Raw genomic sequence first — 24,955 nt, 5'->3', positions numbered from 1 at the left:
CTTGACCAAACAGGCTTTCATAGTCTTGAATCCCAGGGAGCTCCAATTCGAGATCAGGGCTGTTTGGAAATGTTTGAAAAATCCCTAGAGGGTACTTTCTAGATATCCTAGAAAGGAAGTTTCAGGAGAAGATGGGCTTTGTCTTGTTCATGGCTGTATTCCCATTGCCAAGTACACAGCACACCCTCAGGCTCACCAAAGATTAAACAGGGGACACTTAGGAATGTGATTCTGGAAAGGAACCAGGATGGCGTAGAATCAGGACTCACCGCTGATGAATAAGGTCCCCAAATCCCTCCTCTAGAGAGAAGGGGAAGCAGGGGCTCTTCAGCGCTGTTATGGTACCCCTCAACTGTCCCCCAGAGCGGCTTCCATGCCCTCCCCAGTGCAGGCCCACAAGACGTGCCCCAAAGCCCTGATAACATTTGGCACTTCAGCAAATCGAGTTTCCACAGCCGCAGCCTGAAGAGCGCTGTTTAATGGACTGCATCTCCGCCCGCTCCCTTTAAATGCACACGCACACAAAAACCAATTTCAAGCACAGAAAGCTGGATGGGATTAAACAACTCAATTTAAAGGACTGAAAACTCAGCTGCTTCCAGTGAAGTCCTGGGGAAGGAACCAATCAGCAAAGTCCTGCTCTTCCTTTTTGTATTGAAATGAGGGCTGTGACTGTGCAGTGAGTCACTCCCAACTTGCAGGCAGAACGGGGCCACGTCCACCTGGGCCTCGCACTGCAGGGGGTGGCGCAGGAAGAGAGGGGGTGTGTGTGTGTGTGTGCATGGGGGCGGGGGGGGGTAGGCAAGATAGGCCAAGGGCATACTCACAGACCATCTGTTTTGGATTTTTCTGGTAATACAGAAAACCTCAGAGGACCTAGAGGCTGATACCTGCCTGTCCATTTCTCTCTTCAGCCCAGGTTCAGGAAAGCAAATTCAGGCTGCAAGACAGCTGCCCGGGCCCCCCACAAGCCTGGCACCAGCCTAGGGAAGACCGAGGAGCCTCCCTCCATGGAGAATGGTGAGCAATAGCCCCCTTCCCAGTCCCCCCACCTAGCCTTGTCTGCTCTGCAGCGTGGGCCGGTCTGTTGATTCATGAGCTGGCTGCCTCATGGAGATACAGCTCTGCCCACAGCTCACAGTGCCTTGGAGCTTAGAAGAGGAAAGTGGGCTGATGCTCAGCTTGGACCGTCAGCATCTGAGATGCCACCTGTAGGGCTGGTATGGATGGAGGGATGGGATGCTGCCGTGCAATGGGCACGCACGACTGCAAATCCTGCCGCTTGGCTGGGAGGCAGGGGAACCCCGTAAAGGAACACCACACAATGGGCATGGCTGAGAATGGTGTGTGGAAAGGTGTGTGTGGCTGGGGCAGACTCTCGCCCAGATGACAGGAAGACCCAGGTGCCCCCTCCACCTCCCAGGCCAGCCTCTGTACTACTCTAGCTTTCTCAGAGGGCTCACTCCTGCTGCCTGGGATCTGGGTCAGCCTTTCCCTCTGTACCAGCAGCTCTTGGTGGCCCCAAAAAGGCAAAGCTTAAGGGTCCAATTTCAAACTAGAGGTCATAATGGAGTCCAGCTGAAATGAGTAACACAACCAACACTGAGTGTGCAGCAGGAGCCTGGCCCAGTGCTAAGCATTTTACATGGATCATTTTCCTCTCACATCCCCCTCTGGTTACTGCCCTCACTGAACAGAGGAAAACTGACATGCTGAGATGCGGAGATACTAAGTGTCTTGCCTTTGGGCAGCCTGACCCCAAGCCAAGCTCCCTGCCTGCCCTCTGCTGCCTCCCTCACTGACGCCCTGCCCATGTGCTCCAGAAGGGTCTACAGATGAGTCCTCAGTCCTAAAGTGAGGTTTTTTTTTTTTTTTTTTTTGACAGGGTCTCACTCTGTCGCCAGGCGGGAGTGCGGTGGCACGATCTTGGCTCACTGCAACCTCTGCCTCCTGAGTTCAAGCAATTCTTCCACCTCAACCTCCTGAGCACCTGGGAGTACAGGTGTGCACCACCATGCCTGGTTAATTTTTGTATTTTGAGTAGAGACAGGGTTTCACCATGTTGGCCAGGCTGATCTCAAACTCCTGGCCTCAAGTGATCCACCCGCCTTGGCCTCCCAGAGTGCTGGGATTACAGGTGTGAGCCACTGCGCCTGGCCCCAAAGTGTGTATTAAACACAGCTTTACCTCTAGGAAGGATGCACTGCACCAAAATAAGCATATCTCAGCTCTAAGAGCCCATCAGTCACTAACAAGGGGATGCAGGGCAGCCGATGGTCCATAAGGACGGGTGGCGTTGGTGACCTACCTCATCCGATTCATCCGATAGCGTCTGCAGTAGAATGGGAAAGAGGCTGTCCGTGTGCCGGAACATCTGGAGAGCAGAGAAGCAGGGGTGCCTGTGAGCGCTCCCTTCACCCCAGGTCTGTGCTCGGTGCAGTGTCCCGCTGGTCTGCACAGACCACTTCCCTCCCCGACACAACGAGGGCTCCTTGCAGCACCTGTCACTTCTCTGCCAGCCAGGGTTTCCTTAGAAGTGCAATGACCAAAATGCTACTAACCATGGGCAGGCCCTGGAAAACCAAGGCGGACCCGGAAGAGGCCCCTGGCTTGGAGGGGCCCGGGGCTCACCTTCCGAGGAGTTTTGATGTAGAGGTGGTAGAGCCACTTGAGAACTGCAATCCTGGTCATCATCCCAATGGCCGTGTCACTGAGGTGGCAGTTCAGGACCTGCACGATCCCGTCGAGGTGAAGGGTCACTGGGGCTCTTTCAGTGCTGTGGGTAAGACCGGGAGGGAGAGCAGAGGTGACGCCCACCATAGCCCTCTCCCACGGAGTCATGGCACCACCCTGGGCCTGCATATCCTGAACCACACACTGCTAACCACTGTCTGGGGGGTTCGGGGGTCAGGGATGACCCGATCCCACACATCCTTGCTGGTCTCCCACCAGCCCAGCTCGGCCCACCTTGGGCGTTTGAAGGGGGCTTCTCTCTCTCCCTTTCCAAAGGAGTTTGGAGGTTGCTGCTAGGTTGGAACCATGATAACCATGTTTAGGGGATGAGGACCGGTCTGCTGGGCTCCCACTCACTTTTCCTTTTCTTTCTCCAGCACCAGCCTGGCTTGTACAGGAGGAGAAACCCTCTCCGAGTCACTGAGCTGACCTGACCAGGCTCAGGGCATTAAGTTCAGACCCTTTCTTGAAAAAAACAAAACCACCAGGTCCAGACTATATGAGGGAAGGTCCCGATAATAACTGTTGACCTCCACCAGGCCCTTCACCGGCCACCTGAAGGATGTTTCTCGAGTGAGGTCAGGGATCAAGGCTTGTCATTGTGCCTTGTCACTGTACCCTGCCCCAAGGTATCTAAGAGAGACGCCTTGAGAGTTGAGACCAAAATGTGCTCCTTTGCATTGCGGAAGGGGTGACAGAGCCTCTGCCTATGAGAAACTGATACTGTTCAGGATGTACTTGTGTTCTGGTGGGCACAGGAAGCCCCCTGGCTTCTGTGGACTGAAGCCCTGCAGGTCCCCAAAGTCCTGCTAAGCAGCCTGCAGGACGGCGGGTGCTGCTGGGAGGCTATGAGTTGGTTTTCTGCCCAAAGCACTGCTCCCTGGCACAGGTTTTCAAGGTGGGGGCAGCATGGGTAGAAAAACCTCAGGATGTCGGGGAGGGGCTCCCTTCCTACCAAGGCACTGCACTGTACTTCCCAAACGGTGCCGACAGGTGCAGGCCAGGGGATGCATTTCCTGAGGATCTGGGCCAGCAGATCAGTCCCGTGCTGGTATAAAATGGTCTCTTCTGTGGCATTTCTAGGCTGCTCAATTATTCATTTGCATCAGGAACTGATGGCTGTGCTTTCCTCACTCGCCTGCAGCCTCTCTGAAGCTCATCTGATGTGAATCCCTAAAGGGCACGATTCTGCGCTCTGTAATTGCTAAGAGGAATTGCTATTTAATATGGTTTGATGATCCCCATGGTGCACGTTTCAGGGGCAAGAGTGGGCACATCTATCCTCTGGTGGCTGGAAGTTCCTGGCGTCTTCCGAGGATACCGAAACATTTAAATCTTTGCTAGCCTAAGACAGACGGGGACAGTACTGCGCAGGTAGAGGAGTCTAGGGTGGTAAACACTGGCTCTGTCAATCTCTTAGTTTCTCTCAAGACCACTGTCCCGGAGAAATACAACGCCAGTCACAGATATAATTTTACATCTTCCAGTTTGCAATTAAAAAGGAGAAAGAAACAGGTGAAGTGAATTTCAATGCTATGTTTTAACTGACCCAGTGTATCTAAAATATTAGCATCTTAACATGTAATCAATATAACGGTCAATATAAATATTCCCAACAAAACATATTCTCTTTTGTGTCCTAAGCCTTTGGGACCTGGTGTGCATTTCACGGTTATGGTGCACCTCGCTTCAGAGTAGCCACCAGGCACTCAGTAGCCATGTGGCTGCCGCAGAGGCCCACATAGCAGTCCACGCCAGGACTTTCTGAGTGTTTTCTTGTCATCTCTGGCAGTTTCCTAGCTACTTCCTTAGCTGATGGCCAGCATTTACTGTTTTATCTCCCAGTCCCTCTTTTTCCTGTCCTGGCTGGCCTCCCGCAGGGCTCCTTCCCTTGCGTTCTGTTCCATATACTTCTTGGGCCGGCAGAATTCCCGGGCTAGAGAAGCTCCTCTGGTCTCGTGTCCTGGTGGTGGAAGAGATGCCTCCCTATAGCCCAAGGCCGTATGCAAAGCAGGTGAACAGAAGCTACCCCCACCCCCAACCAGGTCTTTCCTGACCCTGAGAGCCCCAAAGTCTGTAGTGAGCCCCTTTTCAGCAGGAGCCACAGGGACCTGTAGGCTGCCAGGGTCCAGGGTGTCACAAGGACCCCAGCCTGGCCCATCACTGCGACAAGCTTAGCTGAAACAGCACCCCCTGGGAGGACGGCCTTGTTTTTCCTTGTTTCCCTGGGAGACCTGGGACTGCCCTGGAGCTGCTGGTGAGGAGGGCGGTGCCATGACCAGGTCCCCTGCTCCACCGTCACGGGACAGGATCAGTGGTGTGTCTGAGCCTCTGGGGGAATAATAGCTGTGATAACAATGGCAGCCATGACGGTTGTGAAAGAACGCTCTGCTGGGTGCTTTCCTACACAGCCTCATGTCACTCCTTAAAAAGCCTTATGACCTAAGGCACGCCACCTCCATTTCAGAGAAGAGGGAACTGAAGCACACAGACGTGAAGTCACCTGCCCAAGGCTACACGGCCAGGGAGTGGTGGGGCCGCACTTTGGATCTGATCAGTCTGACTCCAGAATAATCTCATCTGCCACATGGCACAGCCTCCTGACCAGGGCAGCAGGCTCCGAGAGAGTCCCTGGTGGCATCGCCTCCACTGTCTCCTGGGAGGAGCAGCAGAACAGCAGCTCCTGTGTGGACCAGCCCCTCTGAGCCCAGGGGATACCTGGCAGCTCCAGGTGTCCGTGGAACATTAGTACACACTTTTCAGCTTATTTTCGAGTCAGAAGGGTAGACAGTGGCTCACACCTGAAATACCAGCACTTTGGGAGGCCGAGGCAGGAGGATGATTTGAGGTCATGAGTTTGAGACCAGCCTGGGCAACACAGCAAGACCCTGTCTCTATGAAAAATTTAAAAAATTATCTGGGTGTGGTGGCACACTCCTATGGTCCCAGCCACTCGGGAGGCTGAGGTGGGAGGATTACAAGATCCCAGCTGCTGCCAGCTCCCAGCTGTCAGCTCACCTATGTGAGCTATGACTGTGTCACTGTACTCCAGCCTGGATGACAGAGCAAGACCCTGTACCAAAAAGAAAAAAAAAAGAAAAAGAAGGGGAGACAGAGGAAAGCCTGGTGCTCCCCACCTGCGCAGGGCACACTCAGAATCCAAAAGAGCCAAGACGCCGGGCTGGATGGCCCCTCCGCAAGTCGAGCTCTGCGGCTCACAGTGGCCCGGAGATGCTGCTGGCCAGCCCATGGGGCCTGTCCTGCAAGTGGTGCTGTGTCAGGGCCAAAGAATGGCAGCATGTCACGGAACTGGTATGTGAACTGGCAGCATTTCGTGTATTAGCATTCTCTGACTTTCTCCACAGCAAACACCTGAACACAGTGAATCTGAAGGTATGGGGCATCTTCAGGCTGCTGCTGAGGCAGTCCCGCCGCACCCAACCGGAACCTCATCACTGAAAGGGACCTCACGGTTCAGGTAACACAATCCTTCAAGGCACAGATGAGCAAGCCCAGGTCCAGAGGCAGTACGGGACCCATCTGAGACCATGAGGCCATGTACCAAGCACTCATTCCCTGGGCTGGAGACACTATCCCTGGGCTTTTCCTCCCTTGCCTGGCTGGAGGTGGAGATCATGGGAAGCAGGTAGACCCTAGAGGACCAGGCAGACTGATCTGAGTGCCTGGGAAAGGGAGGGTCAAGATCCCAGCTGCCATCAGCTCCCAGCTGCTCTGCTGGGCCGGGTTGGCTGCTGCTGCTGAGCTCTGCGCGTGCTCAGCAGGGCAACTGGGGCTCCGGGACCCTGTACTCTTCCTAGAGGGGGACACTGCATGATGTGCTCAGTTCCCCAGCTGATGGGCCGGAGCCTGAGAGGTAGCACCCTGCTGTCCTTGCTTACCTTACCCATCAAGAACAGAGGGAGCTCACTCAGTTTAAAAGACATTTCTGCGTCAGTTCCAAAAAGTCTAGACGAGTCACTCATGGGGGCTTCTGAGTTATTTCAAGGTGTCTGCAAAATTCCATTTTCATGGAGCATTTTCTCATAAAACATCTTATAATGAATGTCTTACACATACACGCACTCCAATTTCCAAATGCATGGCGCTGCTGTGGCTATTAAAATATAGATTTACTGAATAAAGCTTCTGATACTACCAATAAATAATAAGAAGTTCCAGTTGTTCTCTCTGGGAGACAGCACTTCATTTCTGTAACGTCTAACTTTTTACGGTGTTCGGGTTACATCTCTAATCAAATCAGAAGAAAGGTAAATCTAAAAATAGAAGAAAGGTAAATCTAAAAATAGAATTGCTTCTGAAATTGAACTTGCTCTTTAAAATACAGATAATTATGATTTTTTTTTCAATCAGCAGAGGCTAAAAGCTGGCAAATACTGATTTCTAGAACTTTCTGCCTGCTTATTTACACGGCAGCTAGCTACACCAGGAGAACTGGTGTCACTGAAGACATCATGACCCTTGGCAACAGCCTGAGCATCATAGTGGAGGTTGTTCATACAACACTTGTTTGAGAACTACTAAATCAAATGAGTTAGGGAGGCCGAATGCAAAACTTCTGGAACTCTCCAACTGCAACTAATAAAGTTGAATGCATGGGCTCTGGAGTCAGACAGATCTAGCTTGAATTCCAACTTGGCTACTAATTAGTTGAGTGACTTTGGGCAAGAAGTTAACCTCTCTGGGTCTGTTTCCTCATTTGTAAGATGGGGATAATAACAAGGTTCCTGTAATAACAATTGTAGCTAAAATGTGTAAAGTGCTTTCTGCGGCCCAGGCACCATGCTATGTTCTTGACACACTTAAAAAGCTTTTAAAAATTATGATTATTGAGACAGGGTCTCGCTCTGTCACCCAGGCAGGAGTGGGGTCTTGCTCTGTCACCCAGGCAGGAGTGCAGTAGTGCAATCACGGCTCACTGAAGCCTCGAGCTCCGGGGCTCAAATGATCCTTCCAGCTCAGCCTCCTGAGTAGCTGGAACTACAGGAATGTGCCACCACACCCAGCTCATTTTTGTATGTTTTGTAGAAACGGGCTTTCACCATGTTGCCCTGGGCTGGTCTCTAACTCCTGGGTTCAAGCAACCAGCCTGCCTTCGCCTCCCAAAGTGCTGGGATTACAGGCGTGAGCCACCATGCCTGGCTGTTCTTTACATACTTTAACTCGTTGAAGTCCCATATCCCTTTGGGGTCAGTGCTATCATTACACTGAGTTTAAAGATGAGGAAACTGAGGTGGGGGAAATCATGCTACTTGCCCAAGGCCACAGCCAGGCATGCTGGAGTTAGGGCGTGAATCCGGACAGTTGGCTCCACCAGGCAGAGCAGTCAGGAGAGAGAACACACCCAGTGGAGACATTTCTCTCTTAACCCTTTCCTGAGCTGGCAAGCATCCTTCCTCCATCCTGCTTCCTTCACTTTCCACCTCTCCCTGGGGAGTCCAATTTTCCACCTCCCATGTATTTCCCATGCTCTGGAGGGTGGAGGAACCCAGACTACAGCCATGTCGTCACCCGCTGCTTTTCCAGGTGACATTCTTCCGTGGCTAAGCCTGGGGCCACCAGGGGCTTCTCCAGTATCGCAGGGAGAGGGGAGATGAGGGAGGGGGAAGAGGAAGGCTTCTGCTCTCAGGTTTAGCCAGTTAATTCTCCCTGTGTTTTGGTCCAAATGAGAAATCTTTTATTAAAAATCTGGGATGCAAGGATTGCTTCCATGGTGATCCTTGAACCCATGAAAGTGAATTCTGAATTTCATGTGGATGTGCATTTTTTTGGTGTGTGTGTGACAGAGTCTGGCTGGGTGGGTCTGGCTATCTGGCGACCCTGCACCATCCCACCTGTGTCCAAGCTCAGTCTCACTGTTAACACCAGCTGTGGGAAGAAGGTGGTGCGCTGGGGCCCGGGCATCTTGGCTCTGGTTTTACAACTCTGAAGGCACCCACCTCTTGAGCACAGCTGGTGATGCTGACTGTGCAGCTGCCACGTGGGGACCTCTGTCACCAGGAGTCAGGAAGCACTAGATCATTTGTTCTTGTTTGGTTTTTTAGGTAGGATGGTTTGGAGTTTAGGTAGGATTTGGCATCGGCTTCTGAATGAGAGGTATAAACCAAAACCCTGGTTCCAGTCTAGCGGTCCCCGGCCTTGGCACAAGAACTGAGGGCTCCTGTAGGCTCATCCCAGCCAACGGTAGCGCAGTCTCCCCAGCGAGGCAGTGGACAGTGGTGCCCCTCTGCAGCCCACGGCTTAAGCCTACCTCTGCCTTCTCCTAGACTTCCCCTGACCTCCCCCTTAATCCTCATAGGCCAGATTACAGAGACAAGTCTACAACAGGCTTTTGGCTGCCAGAGGGAGGCTTTTAAATCCCAGATCGGATCCTGCCATTCCCACTTGTGATACTGTCTCCACAGCCTCCAGCGCAAAAGCTAAGCCCTCTGCAGGATACACCAGTCCCTGTGTGTCCGTCCAGACCACTCCCCGAGTTCCATGGCCCAGTACCTGAGTCTGCCTCCCTCCTGCTGGGATGCTCAGTCACCTGGAACAGAGCTCTTGACCACCCCACCCACACCTGCTCTTCCTTCCAGCCCTGGTGTGCAAATGACATCAGGATAGCCGGGGTCTGGCTCACACGAAATTTCTAGAAGGCAGTCTTTCCCTCACCTCTCTCCTGCCTACCCCATCCCACCCAGCAGTGAATTCTGCAGTTCCACCTTCAACACGGAGCCCAAACCCACCCAACTTTCTCCACATGCTGCTCCTCCCCAGCCTGAGCCCCCATCCCCTCTGATGGGGACAATGGTGACAGCTCCCTAGCAGGTCTGCATCCACCAGGCCCCTCCTAGATCCACTGTCCACAGAGCAGCCCCCTGTGCTTCCCTCCCTTCTCGTCCCTACCATGAAACTACTGACCCCACGGGACTCAGACAAAGCTAAAGGATCCGATATGAAGGTTTAGCACTGCACTGGGGCCCTGGAAGCCTGGCTGCGTTGACTGGCATTAGCTGTTATTCCCAGCCAGTCTTCTCAGTGCCTGGGCTCAGGCACCATGGCCCTCCCTTTCCAGTAACTTCACCCCTCACATCAGTCGCTCCCCTTTCCAGTAACTTCCTGGCTGCTTCTCTGCCTCACCACTAGAGTAAATGAATGAAGGTCAGGGACACACTCAGGGGCCAGCTCTTATCTTGGAGCCTGCAGGGGTGAGCACAGGCAGGTGCACTGGAACGTGTGACTACATGAACACGAGAGAATGGTGACATTCACTGATCTGCTCCATCCATGCAGGGGCTCGTAGGGGCACATTTCATCATCGGCTGCACCTGCGTGCTTGGAAAACATGCTCAGGGTGTCGAGGGATGAGGTAAGTTCACAAATGGTATCGACGAGGGAAGAACCCTAGCTAGGGGTCTGTGGGGAGAAGCTCTTGGGGGAGAGTGCACCTTTTCTCTTCATGAGTGACTGGCTCTCCCAGGGCCCAGGTTCACTGTCAAGTTCAGGGGGAAGAAACCCCTGTATAAGATCCACCATCCACTCTAGCCCCAGAGATGCCAATGTCACCCAAAGAAAAAGTGACATGGGGCAAGTCCAGGGGACTCAGACCAGGGTGGAACTGTGAGAGTGCCTTCCCCGGGGAGTCCCCTCACCTTGCAGGGAGTATGGAGGGAGCTGCAAGGAAGAGAGTTATTTTGCTGCCTGGCCTGCACTGCCCCCATGTGGAAGACTGCACCATTACAGCTGACCTGGGCCCACAGGGACAACAGCTCCTGGGGCCTGTGATTTATCCTTAATCTTGGATGTGATTAATGACCACCCATGCTCCAGGCTGTCCTTGAACAGACTTCCCCTTGTCGGTCTTGTTGGCCTCATATCATCCTGGACAAACAGACGGTGCTAAGTCAAGGCAACTTTAAGTGTCTCACTGCAGTCACCGGTATTAGCTGTACTTTTATTATTACAACTTGCGTTTCTTGTGTTTATTGACCTCCAATAGCTTACTTTTTTTTTAATATTTAAAAATAAGTAAGAACAATCCATTTTCTTTCATTCTTTCATTCTTTTTTTTTTTTTTTTCCAGACATGGTCTCACTCTGTTATCCAGGATAGAGTACAGTGGTGTGATCTCAGCTCACTTCAACCTCTGCCCTGCTCTGGCTCAAGTGATCCTCCCACCTCAGCCTCCCCAACTAGCTCGGACCACAGGCACATGCCACCACGCCCAGCTAATATTTTGTATTTTCAGTAAAAACAGGGTCTCGCCATGTTGCCCAGACTGGTCTTGAACTCCCAAGCTCAAGCGATCTGCCTACCTCGGCCTCCCGAAGTGCTGGGATTAGAGGCGTAAGCCATCACGCCTGGCCCCCAATGGCTTCTAATCCACCTTATCTATCCATCCAGCCTGGGTGGGGTGGGCTTGCTCAATGTCCTTCAGATTCCCTCATCAATTAACTCTTTTGTATACGAGGGTGTCCCAAAAGCAGCAGCCGCGAGTAGGGTTTGCTTTGGGTCATTGCTGTAGTCTCCTGCATCCAGGAAAGATCTAGGTCACTTGCTTTCCACAAACCCTCTGGCTGAAACAAGCCACTTACCTGGCTGCAGTGAAGACACTGATGCTGCTACTGAAGCTGGAGTCACAGGAACCATCTGGACCTCCTGGGAGAGGAAGAGGAACAAGGGGTCATGAAAGGCTGTTGGGTCTTTTGAATAAACAAGACCCCTGTGACAAGCACACACAGAACTCTCCAGAGCCCCATACCTTGATTCAGGCTCTTCAAAAGGACCATGGCTCTGGAGCCCTGAGAACCCAATGCCCAGTCATTCTCGATAGTCCCCAAGCTTGTAAGTTTGTAGTCACAGTGATCTCACAAGGAGGGGACACCAGTGCTGAACACATCTGGCAAATCTCAGAAATGACAGATACCCAGTGTCCTTAGCTATCAGGAAAATGCAAATCAAAACCACAAGATACTACTGTACACCCATCAGGATGGCTAAAAGATAATAGCAAGTGTTGATGAGGATGTGGAGAAACTGGAACCCTCATACATCGCTGGTGGGAATGTAAAATGGTGCAAGCTGCTTTGGAGAACAGTTTGGCCATTCCTCCAAAGGCTAAACATAGAGTCACCACATGACTCAGCAGCTCACTCCTAGGTATATACCAAAGGGAAATGAAAACTTATGGCCACATGAAACCTTGTACATCAATCATGTTCACATCTGCATTATCTACAATAGCCAAAAAGCGGAAGCAACCCAAATGTCTATCAACAGACGAATGGATAAATGTGTGGTATAGCCATACAATGGACTATTATTTGGCAATAAAAAGGGATGAAGTACTGATGCATGCCATAACATGAATGAACTTTAAAAACATTGTGTTAAGTGAAAGAAGCCAATCATAAAAGACTACATATTGCATGATTCCCTTTCTTGAAAGTGTTTAGAACAGGCAAACCTATGGATATAGAGAGTGGACTGGAGGCTGCCTAGGATTGGAGGAGATGGGGGAATAGGGTACAATGGCTAAGGGATTCTTTCAAGGACACGGAAAACATTCTAAAATTGATTGTGGTGATGGTTACATAACCCTGTGAATCTATAAAAGTCACTGAATTGTATACTTGATGTTGGGTGAATTGTGTGGTATATGAATTCTCTCTCAATAAAGGGCTTAAAAAATGACTATGGGGAAAGGACTGTGACTGTACTGTGTCTGTGCCTGAGTCTTCCTCCAAGTAGCCAACTCAATACCTGTCATTAGTATTTAACTTACCGTCATATAACCCAGGGTAGAAAAGCATCTATACCTGGCATTGACTACTTATATTTCTAAGTTAAGGAATAACTTTAAAATGCCAACCTTTTTCTTTTGGCATCTAATCAAGTTTCCTAAAGAGCCAAGATGTTCTAGATCTGGAAAGCTGCTGGTAGGATCCTGTTCCGCCTTCAGCCCCCATCTAGGCACTGGCCACAGCTCTCACTGCACTGAGGAGGGAAGAGGGGGCTGGTAGTCCTGCAGTTCCAGACTCCTGATACTATTTTGTAGTTGTGAAGTAATTTTAGATGTACAAAAAAGTTGCAAAAAGAGTAAAGAATTCTTTTTATACCTTTCAGCTAGCTGCCCCTAATGCTAACATTGTACATACTCATAGTTCAATTATCTTTTTTTTTTTTCTTTGAGATAGAGTCTCGGCTCTGTTGCCCAGGTGGAGTGTAGTGGCACGACGTTGGCTCGCTGTAATCTTTGCCTCCTGCGCTCAAGAGATTGAGCCTACCTTAGCTTCCAGGGTAGCTGGGACTGTAGGCATGCAGCATCAAGCCCGGATAATTTTTTTTTTGTATTTTCAGTAGAGATGGGGTTTTGCCATGTTACCCAGGCTGGTTTCAAACTCCTGGGCTCAAGTGATCCACCCACCTCAGCCTCCCAAAGTGCTGGGATTACAGGCGTGAGCCACTGCGCCCGGCCCCATAGTTCAATGATCAAAACCAGAAGATTAACATCGATACAATACCATTAACTAAACGATTACCCTAATTTGAACATCACGAGTTTTTCCATTCCTGGCCTTTTGTTCCAGGATCTCACACTGCATTTAGCTAAACTGTCTTCCTTGTCTCCTCCAATCTGTGACAGTCCCTCAATCTGTGTGTCTTTCATAAACTTGACACTTTTGAAGCACTGGTCACTCTGCAAAATGTCTCTCCGTTTGGGTTGGTCTCACGTTTTCTCATGAGTAGGGAGTTGCGCATCTTTGGAGGGATGTCACGGAAGTTCCGTGCCTCAGTGCACCCTATCGGGGGCACGTGTTGTCTGTTAGCCTCGTTACTGGTGACGTTAACCTCATCGCCTGACGCAGCCTGCTGCGTTTCTCCCCTGTAAGGTTACTGTTTTTCTGTTTGTAATTAATAAACATCTTGGGGGAAAATACTCGAGATTAGACAAATATTCTGTTTTCCCTCAAACATGTCCCCAGTGACTGACCGCAGCACTCAGGGCTGCAGCTTGCCTATTACAAATATGACTGCGGAATTTGCCTGATGGTGATTTCTGTTGCCCCTTTTCCTACATTATTGACTGGAATTTTCTTTTTTCTCTTTCTCCCCGTCTCCCCTTTCTCCCCCCGCTTTTTTTTTTTTTTTTTTTTTTTTTTTGACACAGTTTGACTCTGTCACCCAGGATGAAGTGTAATGGCATGATCTTGGCTCACTGCAACCTCCGCCTCCCGGGTTCAAATGATTCTCATGCCTCAGGCTCCCAAGTAGCTGAGATTACAGTCGCGCACCACCAGGCCCGGCTAATTTTTTTTTTGTATTATTAGTAGAGACTAATATTAGTATTATTAGTTTCACCATGTTGGCCAGGATGGTGTCAAACTCCTGACCTCAAGTGATCCACCCACCTCGGCCTCTGAAAGTGCTGGGATTACAGGCGTGAGCCATCATGCCCAGCGTATTGACTGACGTTTTCTGTAAGGAAGAGCTGTCTCTTCTCCATCATTAATTAATTCAATTATTTATGTCATTATGGACTCCCGGATATTGATGTTATTCAGTGGGTTATAAATCAAAACGATCATTATTTATATTGTTGTTCTAATGACACCAGGCTTGGCCTCTTAAAAGTTTTAAATTACACAAGTAAAATATATCCTCATTCTAAAATTTTCAAACACAAAGCAAAACCTCTTTCTGTCCTTAATCTTCAATCTTACTTTTCTCTACCTACAGGTCACTGCTCCCCGGGGTAGGCAAGTCTCCTGCGCTGGCTTGTGCTGTCCTACTTCTTATTTTGTAAACATAAATGGGATTACAGTGTATTTTCTGCAACTTGTGTAGTTTTCACTCTGTCCTATGGCTTAGAGCAGTGCTACTCTAGGTGCGGGCCACAGACTTTTCTCCTAGTAAAGGGGGCCTTTATTTCCATGTCCATACTGCCGCCTGTCCCCTGTAGACCCAGGATGCAGCTCAGAGGGGACAAGGGCAGCCGTGGCAGGGGACTGGGCCCGCTGAGATGCTCGTCCTCCTAGTGCCAAGACCCAGGCAGCCTGGGGTCTGTCTGCTAGACCAGGGCCTGGGGAAAGGTGAGGAAAAGCTGGGGAAAGCTGGGCAGGATAGACTGGAACAGTAGCCACGACTCCATGCCCCTGGAGGGCATCTTTTAGAAATATCATCTAAAAAAATTTCATCTTTTAGATGAAATAATGTGGCATCAGAAATTGGCCTCAAATTAATTTCGATTGTCTCCTGATTTTCACTCTTGCATCTCTCCTGTGCTTCCATGCAGGGTGGGACTCCTGAGGGGAAGGATTGGGCACTTCTTATTTTAATAGGTAGTGTCCTTTAGGAAGGTTCTACCAATTTATATGTATTTCCAAATCGGAAGAGCAGTCACCCCTTCTAAAGCCTCACACAGGAATATTAGTATCCTTTTTTTTTTGAGACGGAGTCTTGCTCTGTCGCCAGGTTGGAGTGCAGTGGCACAATCTCAGCTCACTGCAACCTCCGCCTCCTGGGTTCAAGTGATTCTCCTGCCTCAGCCTCCTGAGTAGCTGGGACTACATGCACCCGCCACCGTGCCTGGCTAATTTTTTATATTTTTAGTAGAGACGGAGTTTCACCACCATATTGGCCAGGATGGTCCTGATCTCCTGACCTCGTGACCCACCCACCTTGGCCTCCCAAAGTGATTAGTAATCTTTTACGTTTGCCAACTGGATGAGTAAAAAAGATACCTTTCTTTTCTTTTTTTTTTTTGAGACGGAGTCTCACTCTCTTGCCCAGACTAGAGTGCAGTGGTACGATCCTGGCTCACTGCAACCTTCGCCCTCCGAGTTCAAGCGATTCTCCTGCCTCAGCCTCCCGAGTAGCTGGCATCATAGGCGCCTGCCACCGCGCCCAGCTAATTTTTTGTATTTTTTAGTAGAGATGGGGTTTCACCATCTTGGCCAGGCTGGTCTTGAACTCCTGACCTTGTGATCCACCTACCTCGGCCTCCCAAAGTGCTGGGATTACAGTGTGAGCCACTGCGCCTGGCTGATACCTTGCTTTTCTTTGCAATTCTCTAATTCCCAAACGGAGCATCTTTTGTTGCCCTTGTGTATGAATTCCCTCCTCAGAGAACTGCAGCCTAACACGGTGCTTGTGGGCAGAGACTCTGCAGCCTTTTGGCCTGGGTTTGGGCCCTGACTCCCCCTACCTTCTAGCTGTGTGACCTTGGGCAAGTCACTTGACTTTGCTTCCCTTTCTTCACCTGTACAATGGGGTAATGACAGTACCTATACCCTAAGCTTGCTATGACAATGAAAGAGCTAACATTTGTTAGGTGTTTAAAATAACACCCGCCATATCGTAAGAGCCATGGTAGCATTTTTATCTTGTTTTTTAGAAATGGGGTCTCATAGGCCGGGCGCGGTGGCTCAAGCCTGTAATCCCAGCACTTTGGGAGGCCGAGACGGGCGGATCACAAGGTCAGGAGATCGAGACCATCCTGGCTAACACGGCGAAACCCCGTCTCTACTAAAAACACAAAAAATTAGCCGGGCGAGGTGGCGGCGCCTGTGGTCCCAGCTACTCGGGAGGCTGAGGCAGGAGAATGGCGTGAACCCGGGAGGCGGAGCTTGCAGTGAGCTGAGATCCGGCCACTGCACTCCAGCCCGGGTGACAGAGCGAGACTCCGTCTCAAAAAAAAAAAAAAAAAAAAAAAAAAAAAAGAAATGGGGTCTCATTCTCTTCCCCCAAGCTGCAGTGGCGTGATCATGGCTCACTGCAGCCTCAAGCTCCTGGGCTCAGGATATCCTCCTGCTTCAGCCTCCCAAGTAGTTGGGACTAAAGGTATGTGCCACCTCGCCCAGCTAATTTTTAAAAATTACTATTTTTGTAGGGACAGGGTCTCTCACTTTGTTGCCCAGGCTGGTTTCGAACTCCTGGCTTTAAGCAATCCTCCTGCCTCAACCTCCCAAAGTATTGGGATTACAGGCATGAGCCACAGCACCTGGCCCATTTGTTACATAAAAGATTAATGGCCCTGTCATGGACTTTCACGTTTTTCTTCCATTTTTTTCTGACTTAAAGGAGCTCTTTCTTGTGTTTGGATACTAACTCTTTAATGACAAAATACATTGCAAATATCTTCTCCCAGTCTGGGTCTTGCCTTGTAACTTTTAACCTTTTTTCAGTTACACCAATTTTATTTTGTTTTGAGATGGGGTCTCGCTATATTGCCCAGGCTGGACTCAAATTCCTGGGCTCAAGGTATCCTTCTGCCTCAGCAACCTGAGTAGCTGGGATTAAAGATACGTACCACCACACCAGCTTCAGCTTTTAATTTAAATATGGTGTGTTTCAATCTGTTTTTTTTGAGACAGAGTCTTGCTCTGTCACCCAGGCTGGAGTGCAGTGGCACAATCTCGGCTCACTGCAAGCTCCACCTCCCAGGTTCACGCCATTCTCCCGCCTCAGCCTCCCGAGTAGCTAGGACTACAGGCGCCCGCTACCTCGCCTGGCTAATATTTTTGTATTTTTAGTAGAGATGGGGTTTCACCATGTTAGCCAGGATGGTCTCGATCTCCTGACCTCGTGATCCACCCGCCTCAGCCTCCCAAAGTGCTGGGATTACAGGCGTGAGCCACTGCACCCGGCCTTTTTTTTTTTTTTTTTTAATAATTTTTGCTTGTGGTCCTTGTTTAAAAAAATTCTACCAGGTTTTTTTTTATTTTTGAGATGGAATCTTGCTCTGTTGCCCAGGCTACAATGGTGTGATCTCGGCTCACTGCAACCTCCACCTTCCAGGTTCAAGCAATTCTCCTGCCTCAGCCTCCCAAGTAGCTGGGACTATAGGTGTGCACCACTATGCCTGGCTAATTTTTTGTTTTAGTAGAGATGGGGTTTCACCATGCAGGCCAGGCTGGTCTCGAACTCCTGACCTCGTGATCCGCCCACCTCGGCCTCCCAAAGTGCTGGGATTACAGGCGTGAGCCACCGTGTCCAGCCCCTAATTTTTGTATTTTTAGTAGAGATGGGGTTTCACCATGTTGGCAAGGCTGGTCTCGAACTCTTGACCTCAAAGGATCCGCCTGCCTCAGCCTCCCAAAGTGCTGGGATTACAGGCATGAGTCACCGTGCCCAGCCATAAACATGTATTAAAACAACCACTGAAGCACCCGTTAGTGTTTGTCATGTGCTAAGTGATTTACATGCAAAAATTTTGTCTGAAACACACAACCATAGTATAGGTTAGGTATTACCATTGTTACCCTACTTAATGAATAAGAAATCTGAGGCTTAGAAAGGGCAGGCAGCTGTCTGAGGGGAACAGATATAAAGTCAGCAGGACTCATAGGCAGGTTGTTCAGACCCCAGAATCTCTGCTGCCATTCCTGAGACAATCAGGACACGTCCTGGAGAGGACCAGGCTGGACACGCTAAGTGCCCTAAGAACTCAGAACCAGGGAAAGGGCACAGTGCTGTGGATGGCCCCAAGTGGCAGGCCAAGGCGGAGTCAGAGTAAGTGAAGAGGCACAGATGAGGGGCTGCCTGACTGGAAGTCCTGTGGTTAGAGGAGGAGGGAGAAGATCCAGAGGGTGGGGCAGGGGTGCAAATGTGCACACACACAAAGGTTCTTGCCCGGAGGTGTGCCATGAGGAATGTGGTGCTGTCCCAGATCAGCACAAGTAAACAAGGAAGGCCAGGCAGGAGGTCCTGTCTCCAGCCAGGTGGAACCGGGTGGGAACAGAGGGAGCAGAGAGAGAAGAGCGAGCAGGAGAGGCTGTGATGAACCTGTCCCTCACCAGCAAAGCCATCTCTGTCTTGTGGCTGGCGGGGACTTTCTCCTGGGCACCTTGGTAAAAGACTAGTGATTAGTTAGTTACAAGCTAAGCTGGGCTGAGAGTGGATGTAAAGGCCCCAAATTAGCTGTTACCTTCTCTGGGAACTAGTACAAAGTGTGCTTTTCATCTGCTGAAATGCTGTTTATGAGGCAGTAAAATTCAGAGCCAAGAAGCATGAATGTATCCTGGTTAGGGTAATACTCTCCTGGGCAAGCAGCTGTGTGAAAAAATGCTCAGGAAAACCATCTAAAGAGGTAGACAGGCTGCATTGGCCGGGAATCGAACCCGGGCCTCCCGCGTGGCAGGCGAGAATTCTACCACTGAACCACCAATGCTCCAGCTGGCAGAGATGTTTTTAGTTGAGGCCACGACCCACAGGATGGAGTGGTTCCTTTCCAGTGGGCCCGACTTCTTGCCACATAAGCAGAAAGGTGGCAGGGGCTGTTGGGTTCTAATTTAAAGGAATAGGCATTGCCTTTTTTTTTTTTTTTTTTTAAATTCAGATATAATTCATATAAGATTTCACATAAAAAATTCACCATTTTCCAGTGTTCAACTAGGTATAGCACATTTACGAAGCTGTGTACCCATCACCTCTATTTAATTCTAGAACATCTCCATCACCCCAAAAAGAAACCAGGCATCTGTGAGTAGCCAGTCCCAATTCTCCTTTTCTTCAAACCCAGGCAACTGTTACTCTATCTTCTGACTATGGCTTAAGAGGCACTGTGAACTTCAAACAGAGCAGAAGGTGAAGCTGTGTAAGTTCTATGATCTTAACTATGTATATACTAAAAACTGGAAAAAATACGTCAAAATTTGAATACTCATTGCCTGTTGGGGATAGTCTTGTTTCTTTGCATTTTTCTCTCCTTTCCAAATTTTCTAAAATGAGAATTAGAAAACAAAAATCAAACACTCATATTTCAGTGAGAGGTCATAAAATATGTATCCCCGAGTGTTCCAGTTTCTCCCAGTAAAAAAGCTCCTCCCTTTGAAGGCCCGCACTAGCTTCTCTCTCCAAGTTAACTTACTTCTCCAAGTTTTCTTTTTCCAGGAGCTGCCAAAAAGCTTGCAGCTGCTGCATTGGCCGGGAATCGAACCCGGGCCTCCCGCGTGGCAGGCGAGAATTCTACCACTGAACCACCAATGCTCCAGCTGAGTGCTGCTCTGCCTCCAGCTGTTTTGGTGCTCTGGCTCATAGCTGTGCTGGCACAACTGTAACCTGACACCTGAGATGGGTCCAGCATGGACGGCTGCTGGATTTTACCAGCCAAACCCACGGGAGGAGGTGGGGCATGCATGCCTGACATTCTGCTCAGCTGTACAAAAGAAAAGTACATGAATGGCAATGGGAGAATTCTCAGCAATTCTTTTGGCTCCTGTGGGCAGGTTCCAAACCTTACTCTGTTATCCTTAAAGATCTGAGTAGGTTATACCTCAGTTTATTCTCTGGCTGCTTCGGCAAAGGAGGACATCACCCCAAAGCTGATCAGTGACCTCTTGGTGAGGACAGAGACCCAAGAAATATGAAAGCATCAGGGTTCCAGATAACATTTGGAGTCAAATTCCAGATGCCAGTCGGCATAAATGTGTTTTTGTTTTGTTTTGAGACAGGGTGTTTCTCTGTTGCCTGGGTTGGAATACAGCGGTGTGATCATAGCTCACTGCAACCTCTGCCTCCTGGGCTCCTGGGCTCAAGTGATCCTCCCACTTCAGCCTCCTGAGGAGCTGGGACTATAGGCATGCACCACCACACCCGGCTAATTTATTAATATTTTTTTTTTAGAGATGGGGTTTTGCCATGTTGCCCAGGCTGGTCTCAGACTCCTGAGTTCATGCAGATTGCCTCAGACTCCCAAAGTACTGGGATTACCCAGCCTAGTCATAAATGCGGTTTCCTATAATGTGGTTTTCTTTACCTTACAGGTAAACAAGAAAATTATGTTAGAGGAGTCTGAAAGGAGAGCAGAGCAACTTCACTTTTTAAAGGCACTTATTTGGGCAATAGAATTTTCAAGTACAGAATCAATCGAAGCTAGAGCTTTCTTAACCCTCCCACCCTGAGAATGACCCGCATGGTAAAGGCAGCCAGGCTTCTGGGTGGCTGGATGTCTACGGCCAAGAATCAAGTGCTGAATCCTGGTACTCCTCCCATGCTTCAAACCTTCCTGCCCTGAAAACTATTTCCTATAGCTGAACCCAGGAAAAAGATGAAGGAAAGCCTTCATGGTCTTTGAGGCAGTAAGGGTTAAGATCATGGCTGCTGGAGACAGCCTGCCTGGGTTCCAATCCGGTTCCAGCCTTCACTAGCTGCGAGTGTGTGGCCATGCTGCTCAGCTTCCCCGTGTCCTGTCTGCAGAACGGGGGATAACCACCGCTGCCACTGCGCTGGGTTGCTGCTACAATTATGTGAGTGACATATTATATATGTCCTGGCTGCTTAAGTGAGGCTCCAAGGCAAGTCCCATGACTTCTGGCTTCCCGGGCCCCCAACAGGAGGTGAGGGGTAGGGGTGGAGTCTACTCACCACTGGCTGTGCCCTCCTGCTTTGGCAGGGCATCGTCAGGGGCGGGCTCTGCCTGCCTCTGCCCGGGTCTCAGCTCATCCGGCTCGTCGTCCTCGGGGGTGACCAGCTTCATCAGGCTCTGGTTGCACACGTTGGCCACCTCTTTGATGCCTGAGTCCACTGATGTAAGGAGATCATCTGGTTTGGATGCCTGTCCCTCCAAATCTCTTGCTGAAATGCGATTCCCAGTGTTGGAAGGGGGGCCTGGTGGGAGTGGTTTGGGTCACGGGGGTGGATCCCTCACGAATGGCTTGGTGCCCTCCCCATGGTACTGAGTGAGTTGGGTGAGTTCTCCCTCTATTATTATTTGTGTGGGGGCTGGTTCTTTCAAAGAGCCTCCCACCCCTCTTGCTCCCGCTCTTGCCATGTGACCTGCTGGCTTCCCCTCCGCCTCTGCCATGACTAAAAGCTTCCTGAGGCCTCACCAGAAGCCAAGCAGATGCTGGCACCATGCCTCCTGTACAGTCTGCAGAACCAGGAGCTGAAGGAACCCCTTTTCTTTATAAATTACCCAGCCTCACGTATTCCTTTATAGCAACACAAAATGGGTTAATATAGAGTGGTCCCAGCCAGAGGCGGCTTCTCTGAACCTGGTATTCCTAGTCTGGAGCTCAGTCGTCTCAGGGCTACGTTAGGCAGACAGGCTGTCCGAACTGAGTCCCTGCTCTCCTTGCCATACTGGTGCCCCTGTGAAATGTGCCTATTTCTTCTCTTAGGACCCCTTCCTAAACCCTCCCACCAACGGGATTTCCCCAGCCCAAGGTCGGGCAGTGTGGGCTCAGAGGGTTGGAGCTTTGGGGCCCGGGAAAGCTGCTCCAGATCTGCAAGTAACCAGGCAAGGTTCAACCCCAGGTCCCCGGCTTTCTCAATCCATGTTTGGCTCCACCTCTTTTTCCTAAGCTGCTAGGGACTATGGAAGTGTGATGGATCCTAAGAGAGCCCCCAGCCCCCAGTGCAGGGTCCCTCAACTTCATAATCCCTTTGGGGCTTCTCTCAATTCTTCTCTCCCAGAGCAAAGGATACTTTTCTTGCGGTCATCGTAGGCCAGGCAGGGCAAGACAGCAGTCAGGATCCCAGAGGAGTAGGGCAGCATGACGCGGCCTGCCAACTGGATGAACTCCCGCATCCAGCACATGGCTGTCAGCTGGATGAGGTCATCTGGAAGAGGAATCAGGGGGTTCAGAGGGGCCAGCACGCGCAACCCGAGTGCTCCCTCCCACTGACCATACACATGGGATGGGGCTGGTGGCCTGTGGAACCCGAGCGCTTAACGGCTTCCAGCCTCACCAATACTCTATTACCTATGTGCTTTGCCTTCCGAAGGTGGAGACACAGGCTGGGACAGAGCTACAATCCTGTGCTAGACTGTAAGGGCAGCTGCATCCCTGACCCTCTGCACTGGGACTCTGCTCCTCCTCTCATCAAGAAGTGGAATTAACTTCTCCAGCCCTTGAATCTGGGTTGGCCTTGCTTCTTTGGCCAATGGGATGTGGTGGAAGTGATGATGTGGCTGGTTCAAGCCTAGGCCTCAACAGGCCTTGCTCACTTCTACTGTCTTGGAGTCCCACTGATACCATATGAGCATGCCCAGGCTAGCCTGCTGGACGATGAGACACGTGCTGTCCCCATGGTCCCAGCATACCATGAGCCAGACAACTGCCAGACATGAGCGAGGCCACTGTGGCCCATTCACTCCAGCAACCCTACAGTTAAAGCAGGTACTTGACTGAGCCCAGCCAAGCCTGGCCCAAGTGAGTGGAACCACTCAGGTGACCCACAGACTCATGGTAAGTGACTGTTGTTTTAGGGAATGATGTTTTGCGGTGGTTTGATACTCAGCAGAAGTGAACAGATACATAATCCCAAGCTCCATGCATTTCAAGTCTCAGGGCTAAGGCCAAGTTCGCCAGCAAGGAAACCTCCAGATCTTACTTCACAGAGGCCACACACACCAGGTGAAAGGACCTCTGTGCCTCTGCGGTGACAGAACCCAGACCTCCCTCTGAGAGACCTGGCGCTCCACCTCTCCCAGGGCCTGGTGTCACACTGGCTAACACTCTTTCCAGGAATCTCTCCTACCCCTTCACTGAAGCTGAGATGGTGAAAGGTGCTTCTGCGGAGGTGGCAGTGGCAGTGGCAGTGGCAGCCGTGGCTGTGGGCCCTCCCCCCACACTCACCCGTGGTCTGGCAGTGGATCACCAGGATGTTGGCCATCTCAGCAAACTTCACACTGGAGGGGTTCTTCTTAATTTCTTTTAAGAATTCTCCAAGAACAACCTCACACCTATAAACAAGAACAGGAAAGTGGAAACAGCGAGAGTCAGCCAGGGCTGGAGAAGCCTCAACCAGCCCCATTTCCGTGCTGGGTCAGCCACCCAGAGGGCGGCTTGGCTTCTGGACCTGTCACATGATCATTTTCAGATGCTGGGGATTGATGGGCTCTTGACTCCTCAAAGCGAGAAGCACAAGAGCCAGGAAAAAGTGCTAACTTCCTGCCCTCCTGTGCTGTCTGTCTGTGGGCATGAAGCACACGGGCACAGCCAGGGGTGGCAGCAGGTAGCAGCTTCCTGCCCCTCACTCCACTCACATTTTGCGAATCTCTTTGCCATTGTCGCCCAGGATCTGGAAGAGTCCATCCAGGATCTCCGGCAGGTAATCCAGCAGGTTAATGTCTGGCACCGACTCCAGAACCAGGATCTGACCAGGGGAAGGAAACAGGAGGGGAAGTCACACTAGCTCCAGAACCCTGTCTCCCGCTCACCAAAGCCTCTGGGACTGGGCCGTGGGAAGGGGACCCTGCTGAGACCGCACTGCCCTGCAGTGCAGGCGTCCCATGGGGGAGGAGGGTGCTGGCAGGGACAGCCAGCATTTTTTGTTAAATGTGCAGGGGAATGGTAATTTGCCTGTAAGGAAATTCGGATGCCCAGGGGAGAAGGGGATGGATGGGGAAGGACAGACAAGGCTAGAAAAAGTGAGATTGCTGAAAGTAGTACTGCTGGCTTTAAAGAGAAACCCGGGTGTTTTCTGGCACAAGGAAAGAACTGAACCCCCTTCAGGGACAACAAGAACTGGACCCCTTTAGGGCCAACATGGTGGGTTTCGGGGGCAAAGCTGAATGAGGCGTTTTTGAATTATCAGGTGTTAATGGCTATTCGAGGGAGAGCATGGAGGGTTCCTACAGCCAAAGGACCTGACAAGAGTGTGCTAGGGAGCAGATTTTCCAAACTGGAGGCTGGAGAAACGGTGTCCAGTCAGGCCTTACCCAGGAGATGATGAACTGCCGGGCATACTGGTTGTTGGAGTAAATCCTCTCTCGCAACAAGGGGATGAAGCTCACCAGGTCAAACTTGTTGCTCTCAGTCACGATGTCCTGTGGATCGGAGGAAAGTGAGCTGCCGAGAGCCTGAGACCAGGGTTGCCTGACCTCGCTGAATCACTGGCCCAGGGCTGGCTCCAGCGCTCAGGCGGCCACCGAGGAAAACGGCAGATTCCGAGCTAGGCCTAAGAGGTCTCTGGACTATTCATCCTGTCCCAGTCCACGGGACACGCAAAATGGGTAGATTGAAAGCAGGAATCAAAGTAGAGAGAACCAATTGAATGGCAAGACCCTACTCTCTGTGGTCTGGATGGAATGCCCAGGCCCCTGTGTCAGAGCCAGGGTGGTGTGGAAAGTGACAGGCAAGCTTCTTTGCTTTAGGTGGCGGCAACAAAAGGGGACATTTCAGGGGATGGCACAGTTCTGTATTTGATAGTGGTGATCGAGCTCTATATTCTTGTCATAGAACTGCACACCAGGGAGTACATGTAAATTTAAAAC

At 50.6% G+C, this 24,955-nt stretch overlaps 1 protein-coding gene, 2 long non-coding RNA genes and 2 other non-coding genes across 25 annotated transcripts in view; 2 read left to right on the top strand and 3 right to left on the bottom strand.

Moving 5' to 3' along the window:
- Window positions 1-24,955, bottom strand: part of VAC14 (VAC14 component of PIKFYVE complex) — a 115,604-nt gene that overhangs the window by 73,184 nt on the left and 17,465 nt on the right. For 15 of the 21 annotated variants that reach the window (XR_013410897.1, XR_013410895.1, XR_013410896.1 and 12 more), the window contains 8 exon segments: window positions 24,401-24,508; window positions 23,726-23,835; window positions 23,316-23,422; window positions 22,162-22,296; window positions 21,100-21,249; window positions 11,328-11,391; window positions 2,632-2,776; window positions 2,309-2,374 (listed from right to left, as the gene is read on the bottom strand). Coding sequence is in view for 17 of the 21 variants with exons in the window: in XM_077983846.1 (XP_077839972.1) it covers window positions 2,309-2,374; window positions 2,632-2,776; window positions 11,328-11,391; window positions 21,100-21,249; window positions 22,162-22,296; window positions 23,316-23,422; window positions 23,726-23,835; window positions 24,401-24,508 (885 nt within the window). In the remaining 4 variants the exon portion in view is untranslated. 21 annotated transcript variants of the gene reach the window in all.
- Window positions 870-6,896, top strand: LOC144337721 (uncharacterized). The gene is made up of 2 exons (XR_013411193.1): window positions 870-1,020; window positions 5,201-6,896. It is a non-coding gene; the product is annotated as an uncharacterized LOC144337721 (long non-coding RNA).
- LOC144337723 (uncharacterized) lies at window positions 9,963-12,367 on the top strand. The gene is made up of 2 exons (XR_013411195.1): window positions 9,963-10,102; window positions 10,817-12,367. It is a non-coding gene; the product is annotated as an uncharacterized LOC144337723 (long non-coding RNA).
- On the bottom strand, window positions 18,834-18,904 carry TRNAG-GCC (transfer RNA glycine (anticodon GCC)). Its single transcript has one exon. It is a non-coding gene; the product is annotated as a tRNA-Gly (tRNA).
- Window positions 19,652-19,722, bottom strand: TRNAG-GCC (transfer RNA glycine (anticodon GCC)). The gene has a single exon. It is a non-coding gene; the product is annotated as a tRNA-Gly (tRNA).

The sequence above is a fragment of the Macaca mulatta genome, chromosome 20, assembly GCF_049350105.2.
Source record: "Macaca mulatta isolate MMU2019108-1 chromosome 20, T2T-MMU8v2.0, whole genome shotgun sequence".
NCBI classification, from domain to species: Eukaryota; Metazoa; Chordata; class Mammalia; order Primates; family Cercopithecidae; genus Macaca; species Macaca mulatta.
The sequence above is the reverse complement of the archived record's forward strand: the minus strand, read 5'-3'. Positions and strand labels throughout refer to the sequence as shown.